General features: G+C 37.7%; 2 protein-coding genes across 2 annotated transcripts; both read right to left on the reverse strand.

Moving 5' to 3' along the window:
• Positions 1-798: 798 nt before the first annotated feature.
• brk1 (BRICK1 subunit of SCAR/WAVE actin nucleating complex) lies at positions 799-2,554 on the reverse strand. The gene is made up of 3 exons (XM_004548708.6): positions 2,235-2,554; positions 1,700-1,782; positions 799-1,601 (listed from the first exon to the last, which is right to left on the reverse strand). Exons 1-3 carry the CDS (start codon positions 2,350-2,352, stop codon positions 1,575-1,577), a joined length of 228 nt encoding a protein of 75 aa, XP_004548765.1. The 5' UTR covers positions 2,353-2,554; the 3' UTR covers positions 799-1,574.
• Positions 2,555-3,351: 797 nt separating this feature from the next.
• Positions 3,352-5,111, reverse strand: gpx1a (glutathione peroxidase 1a). The gene is made up of 2 exons (XM_012918461.2): positions 4,776-5,111; positions 3,352-4,033 (listed from the first exon to the last, which is right to left on the reverse strand). The coding sequence occupies exons 1-2, from the start codon at positions 4,998-5,000 to the stop codon at positions 3,683-3,685; spliced, it is 576 nt and encodes a 191-aa protein (XP_012773915.1). The 5' UTR covers positions 5,001-5,111; the 3' UTR covers positions 3,352-3,682.
• Between the last annotated feature and the right edge of the window lie 2,946 nt (positions 5,112-8,057).

The raw sequence follows: 8,057 nt of genomic DNA on the forward strand, positions 1-8,057 counted from the left end.
ACAGGCATGGAGTGGTCTCTCAGCCTGGTTGTTTTCCTCACTCTTCCGTAGTTAGTTGTTAAGACTTACTGGGGTTACATGTTGTTATAATTATCATAACAAACAAAACAAAACATAAAACCGCAACAAAGCGTATATATACGTTTATTGGTATTTAAATATAGAGCATGGTTAGTTTTTTTCGTTTTCTTGAAATTAACAAATCATTGGCAAAGAAGACTTTAAAGTAGTATCTAATTAAGGTTTAAACGTTTGAGTGGAAAAATGGTGGATAAGATAAATTAACCTATACAAGCTAGGATGAAGCAGCATGATGGCACTGTTGTTAGAACTCTTGTCTCATAATAAGAAAGTCCTGGGTTTCTAAAGTCCTTCTTTGTGGAGTTTGTCTTCTCCATAAATTGTGTATCCTCTCACAGTAAATGTGCGTTGCTACTTTTATTTTCTTAAAACGTTTGGTGGTTTAGTGAGTGCTCAGTTGGGTAGAAAAGCCTGGACGGACAACAAAGGGATATAGCGTAGTGCTGCCTGTGAGGGAAAACCCAGGACAAAATTATCACATCTCGCAGATTTCCGCCATTTCATTGGCTGTTTTCGTTACATTTTAGTAATAGCAGTATATGGATGCGTTCTGAAAGCGCTTAATCCCGCTGCTGTTAGAATTTCCCTGCAGGTTTTTCATGGAATTGAAAATTGTTAATGTTCTACTGGACACATAATTAAGTTACCGTCATGCTATAACCACGCTTTTTATTTTTAACACACGCTATTAATAATTCAATTCAACCAGAATGCACATTACTCTTTATGCAAGTATGATTTATTATTCATAAAACATTTGTTACACATTAATGCCATTGCAATGAATTCTTCTAACTGTACCAAAACCTGCATACAATAGCAATCTGACCCATTTAATATGTTGTTTCATGTCAAGCTCTAGTCTATATACACTACAAGTTTGTATAAACATTGTGTGTCTGTCCGATTACATAATAGTCATAACTAGACCCATCTTCAACATAGCAACATAACTGTTGAAAAAAAGTTAAGTTCAGCTACAATGTTATTTAAGGTAATTTATTACAGTAGTTAAATTCAGAAACATCACCAAACACTTTGCTGTACAAGGAGGCCCTTATTAAATGTAAGTACACAATAATAGTTCATCTTGGCACAGGCAAATGTTCCTCTTTTGATACAGCTTTCATTTGGAAGTGACACTGTACACAACACAGATGGTCAAACTGCAGTGATACAAAATTTATCAATCATAATTGTTCTCCAGACTTATTTTAAACCAATACTAGTGGAGCTTAGTTTTGTTTTGTAATAGAATATAATGATGCTTGAATCAATGGTAGCCAAGTTAGACACACATCTTCTGTACAAATGCACCATGAGATAAAATAACACAAAATCCAGCCATATAATATATTTAAAAAAAAAAAGAAGAAAAAAAAAGGTCCACATCGTCCAAAAATAGGAGGGTGGAGTCCATCACACTTAGTCCAAAACTTCAGGGTGAGAGATGGCAGGTAGGTTGGGGGTGTTATGAGTTTCAATGGCCACTTCTAGGTCAGGGTTTCTCCTTTTGTCACCTACAATAAGAGACATGTTTATGTAACGGGTATGGTTACTTGACAAAAAGACAAAGTCAAACAAAGAAATAAAGGCACTTTACATCCAGTTAACTTACCCTTGCCTCAATGTATTCAATCCTCCTCTCCAGCGCTGTCAGCTTCTCGTTGAGTGTGGCCAAACGAGATCGACACGACATGTCTGATGGAGAATTAAAAAACAAACAAACAAACTAGAACGTTTAGAGGTTACCACGACGAAGCATGACATTGTCATCAATTTTTCAATAGCTGCTTAACAAAGATGCACACCGTCATTTTGGGTTAAAAAGGTTTAAAGGGCACATCCGCATACATATTGCCCGACAACACTAGCATTAGCGGTTACGGCAGCCTGCTAATGCTTTCCTATCGTCTGTCGCATCTGGTATATTAATAAATTCATTAATACGACCGACTCTTAAAGGACAGCTAGTTGGAGCAAAATGTAAGCCGATTCCTCTTCAAAATGTCACAATCCTCCTCCAAAACAAAAACAAGCTAACAGCTAACAGCCTCGCTAACTGCTAGCTGGGAGTGGCCATTGAAAACATCAACATCAATGCTAACAGCTGGCTGAACTAGCTAACTTCAGCTAGTTTGTTAAAAGCTTACCAAACGAGTTAAGAAAGTCGGCGATCTTCTTGATGCTGCTCGTAATTACTTCTATGTACTCTCGATTCGCCCAGTCTTGGTGAATCTCTCTTTGCACTGGATCTTCCTGGCCAGCCATGTTGGACGAGTTGCAGTATCCCTCTGCTTTCACCCAGGAAGTACCGGAAAGTGTTGCGTCGATGTGAAAATATTATACAACACTTTTTTCCCCCATGAAGATTCTATTTACCGAAATTTCCTAAGTTTCCTGCATACATTTCTGAAGGATATTTGTGTGTATTTTATAGAAATGAGCACAACACAATTTTTCTTTCGGTTGCTACCTTTAGGGGTCGCCACAGCGGGTCACCTACTTCCATCTCACTCTATCCCTAACATCCTTTTCTGTCACACCAACCCTTTGTATGTCCTCCTTCGCTTCATCCGTGAAGCTCCTCTGAGGATTTCATCTTCTCCTCCTGCCTGGCAGTTTCATATTCAACATCATTTGTTTGATATATCCACTATGTGTCCTCTGAACATGTCAATAGCACCTCAGAGTTGCTTTTCTAACGTTTCCTCTAAACTGCTGAAACTGAGCTGTTCCTATGATGGTACTTATTTCTAATCCAGCTCATCACTCCCAATGAAAATCTTAGCATCTTCAAGTCTGCCACCTTCAGCTCAGCCTCCTTTTGTTTTTGGAGTTCCACCATGTCCAAACTATACTAGGTCTCAATACTGTCTTGTAGTGAGAACTTTCCTTTCACTTTTGTTGCTATTTTTTGGTCACAATTCATCCCTGACATTCATCTCTACTCACTCCACCCTGCTTGCACTCTCTTCTTCACCTCTCTCGTGCACTGTCCATAGTTTTGGATGGTTGAACCCAGGTATTAAAACTCATCCACCTTCACTACCTCTCATTGCATCTTCAGTCTTACACCTGTTTTCATCTCATTCTGTCTTGCTTCTACTTTTATTCCTCTTCTCTCAAGCGCATACCTCTCCCTGCTCCCTACTGTCACTACAGAGCACAATGCCTCATCTGAACATCGCAGTCCACAAAGACTCCTGCCTGATGTAAACCATCTACCTGTCCATTACCATTGCAAATAAGAAATGAGCACAACACAAGTATTATAATAACATTTATTTCTTCTTTTAAGTCAAGGAAGTGAAAATATTTGCGATCTTATTAAAGACATTCACAATGGTCGTCAAACTTTTACATTTTTATCAGAAACCCCTCCACAAAAACATTTAAAGGAGTGTCGTCATTGAGTTAAAAGGCTGAACAATCCAGTAGTGGATGTCATTTAAAATATCACAAACAAACCCAGGCCTGCTACAACATTTTTGGAACTTGAGATCTGAAAGCATGACAAATTATCCTAATATGTGTATGTGCTGACTGATCTTTCTGAACTGTTATGTTTTAAATCACCCATAAAATTTCCCAGCACACTTTATTTGAGTCTCTTAAGTAGCTCTTTAATATCTGCCTTGATGTCACTTGTCAGGAAATTTCTGCTGTAGCGCTTGTAGGGTTCCCCATCAGGACCAACCAGGAACTTCTCAAAGTTCCAGGATACGTCATTCCTACACACTGGACTCCAAATGATGTACTTTGGATCATTCATGAGACCCAGGGCATCATCGCAGGGGAATGGAAGTTTTTCCTTCAGATAGACAAACAAGGGGTGGGCATCCTTTCCGTTCACATCCACCTTCTCGAGGAGCTGGAACTTTGGTTCAAAGCCATTCCCTGGACGGACATACTTCAGAGATCTTAGGATTTCATCGTTCTTGCAGTTCTCCTGTTGCACCAAAACACAAGCACTGTTAGATAGATGTAGACATTAAAGTGGGGTTTCAATTAAACAAGCTAAATAAGAGGAATTGTAGTGTAACCTACATTTCCTCTAGAGTACTTAGGTGCACTATAGAGGCAGGTGTATTTGTATTTGAGATTTATTCGCTAATTTATACTTTGTATTGTATTTTTCTGGTTCATGACATTTTAGCAGTAAATAATCGTGCTTATGAACCTGATAAATGTATCCGACAGATATGGTATTTGGACAGATTCATATTTACCATAGAACATCTTTGAAAATTTAGGATATTAGAAAATAATGCGCTGTATTATATATAAAAATCAATACCAGGAGCTTATAAATATTATAAATATGCAAGCTAAAATGTTGCTTTGACACTGATAATTTGCTAATATTTTAGTAACAATCAGAATACTTTTAATAAGACACTTCATGTAATATATTACTTTTTTAAAATATGACACTTCACATGTATTTGAACACTTACGGCCCACTTTAGTTGAAGTAAAAGATTCCTAAAGTTAAAACTGTTTCATTTCAGACTGATAACACACACGCATGTCTGTAAACTTGTGTTACTAAAATACGGACGGCTCTTAGGTCATATTTCTCACATGTCAAGAATAAGGAAGCTAGGCCTGGATTTGGCTAGTCCGGAGTTTCGGTCACCTCATAAACATTACTCTCTCTCTCTCAAGTAAAAAACAAACACGCTTTGTACCTGATGTCCAAACTGATTGCAGGGTACACCCAAAATAACGAGACCTTCGGCGGAGTAGCGAGAATGAAGCTCGTTCATTTGAGTGTAGTCCCTGGTTGTCGTTCCTCAGAGAGACGCCACATTTTCAATAAGTACAACTTTGTCCTTTAGTGCAGAGAAACGGAGAGTTTCTCCAGACAACAGCTTAGCTGTCAGGTCGTAAAACCTTTTCAAATGGCCAGCCATTGTTAAAAAATCCAGATGATTTAGATTTCTGAAACCGTGAACTCGGATTAAAAACCTTTTCCTTATCACGTTTCAAATGTGCTCCAAGTCCAGCCCTCGCTTTTATTCTTAGGGCGGGACAAGTAGCTTATCTAACAACACCCCTCAGTGCAAATGCAAATTATTATTATTATTATTTGTATTATTATTATTAGTAGTATTATTTTATTATCGTTTTGCAGAAAGACGTAAAGCATTTAATTTTCACCTGCTATCGAAATCTCTCTCTATTTGTTTTAAATGTATTTCTTTATAGATACTGATCTATAAAGATAAAGTTGCACAAGAATTTAACAAATGTGGTAATCCAGTATGGTAATTATCATTGTTTCTAACCACTTGAGGAAGTCACTGACGTCTAAATCTCCAATCAAAATAAGTAAAGAAAAATGACATAATAGTTTTTACTTAGCAAATATTTATTAAATGACCACTGCCAATTTTGATATTGGACACGTACACAAACCTACACAACCGAAACTGCAGAAACTCTGTTAGCAAAACGTATTTCACATCGGTATGTCTTAAGAGATTTACAGTTTGTTTACAACAATCCCCCCTTTTTGTGTGCATGAATGGTACTTTCCAGGAAGTCACAGGAAGTGAATTTATTTATTGCTTAGTGAAATGACTTGAGAACTAATGACTGGAGAAGTGGAAAACACACAAACCATGCTGTTAAACATGGTGGCTTTTTTAAAAATAAGAGCCATAGCTGTGTTCACTTATGGCTCCCCCTGTGGGTAAACAATCATGTCAGACTATATGAATGTGTGTGTGGTCAGTATCCTGATATCCTGCTATCCGTTACATCTTGTATTCGGGAATCTGCTCAGAAGTTACTGTGATAACTGGCCATCAGCCAACAAGAAAGAAAGATTACACCCGCCTGCAAGTTCATACGAGGACCTCGTCGAGCTTTTTGGGGATTCGAAAAGGACTGGATCACAGCTTCCACTTTTTGGAGTGTTTTATATTGACAGTACTAAGGTAAATAATAATTAAATAAAAGGTCAAACATCTGGTAGACACAATTTTTTAGTATAGCATATCTATTAGCAATAATATAAAGTCTGTTTTCTGTAATGTCTAAATTATTATTATTATTATTTTGTTAATATTTTAAAAGATATTAACCTAAAAATCAGGTATATGTTTAAAAAAAATCTAAACAAGGCTGTGCAGTTGACCGCTAGATGGCGATGTTGCCATTCTCTTAAAATGGCATTAGACGACGAGTACCCTACTTTTCACCAGGTATAAGTAGACAACTTATGATGAGATTTATCATATTAATCCAGCTACATTGTTACTTCAACAACACATAGCCATGTCTACTTATCCTGTAGACATATTCTGTGTTTTTTAGCTGCCCAACGCTTTGCAAGACTCTTGGGACTGACTGATTTTTGTGTTTTCCCTTGAGCATTGTCATGGCACATCTGGTCAGGGTGTGGTGTGCTTTGTGGATTCAGATGTCATGGAATGTAATCCAAGTGCATTACTGGATAGCTGACTTGATACAGTCTGAAAACAGAGCTAAATGTAGGGTTTGTAGTATTTCTACTATTCATCAAGGGAAAAGTTCAATGAATAAAGGACAAATGAAAACACTAAAATGAATTAATTAGCTAAAAGTAATGTTAGAAAAATAAACGTGACAAAATCGTTGCTCTAGTCTATCTGAAGGGAGTTGAGACTTCGCGGAGTCTTCAATAAAATGAGGTGCTTTAGAAGGCCTGTTTAGCCTTAAAAAAAAAAAAAGAAAAAGAAAAAAACTTCCTTACCACTGAGACGAGAACAAAGAATCTTAGCCTTCTGTTGCTGCCTGTAAGGAAAATGGAAATACTAGGATGGCGGAAATTGATATTATCCTAATTTATTTAATTATTTCAGTAGCTTGATAGTAATGTGATTTGGTTCTATATTTAATTGTAATTATTTATTCTTATTTTGATCTTAAGAAAAAAATATGCATCAGTTCATCCACTCATCCACCTAGCCCTCTATCCATTAAACCTGCCAAGTCATCACTGATGTCAGATTAATGTCCTTCTGGAGCCCCTTTTTAAATGTGCACACTACATCAGATGTTCTGTGAGCCAGCACGACCAACTTCAATCAAAGGTCAGACTACTAAACCTATAGAACTGTTACTGAAGCTGTAGCTATCTGCTTTATTGTCACTCAAGTGCTTCTAACAGCACAATCAGTCATTTGGCTCTTAGTGAGATGTCTGTGTATGTTCCCAGTTGATCCCTTTGTGAACTCATCTTTCCTCAAATATCCTATAAACAGCAGGAAATAATTTCTGCTGGATCTGTTTTCATGATACTTAATACTGCACCCTCTCTTGGGTCTCCGAAATCTTTTTCCCACATTTCAAAGCAAGTCCAGCTGAGCTGTGTTTGTACTGGGCTCTACCAAAACAGTGTAACAAGGAGTAGCACCTTGAAATGGTTAGTCAGAAGTTATTGCACTGCTACAGTGCTGGGAGTTGGGAGGTTCTGGTAACATTAGCGCAAAACAAAGGGCTGAGAGAACTAATATTTGAAATGCGGGTCAACAGTTCATCACGTAAAGAATGAAAACTACTCATGCTCACATTCACACCTACAGCCAATTTAGAGCAACCTGCAACATTTGTGTAATTCTCTGTGTCTGAAATTTAGTTATGTTGATTGTTTATGGAGCTAACTGAACCTTACTGACTTTAAGTGCATAAACCCTATCATAGCTTCATGCACACCAACCTGATGGAATTTAACTAGAGTTTAGCAATGAACTTTTCCCATCTCCGGTTCAAACTCCTTTTGTTTTGCTCATCCTCTTTTTCCCAAGCCATCAATTAGGCTAGCAGTGGGTCCTACTTCCTCTGCACAGACAAAGTCCTGATCTAAGCTAAAATAATTGGCGTAATGATCTCAGCTCATTAGCGTCCAGGCCTCAGGATGTCATTCAGTCCCTGCATCAGGAGCTCCAGAGAGTGCTCTCAGATAGGAGGACTGGTACTTTGTG

Source organism: Maylandia zebra, linkage group LG5, assembly GCF_041146795.1.
Source record: "Maylandia zebra isolate NMK-2024a linkage group LG5, Mzebra_GT3a, whole genome shotgun sequence".
NCBI classification, from domain to species: domain Eukaryota; kingdom Metazoa; phylum Chordata; class Actinopteri; order Cichliformes; family Cichlidae; genus Maylandia; species Maylandia zebra.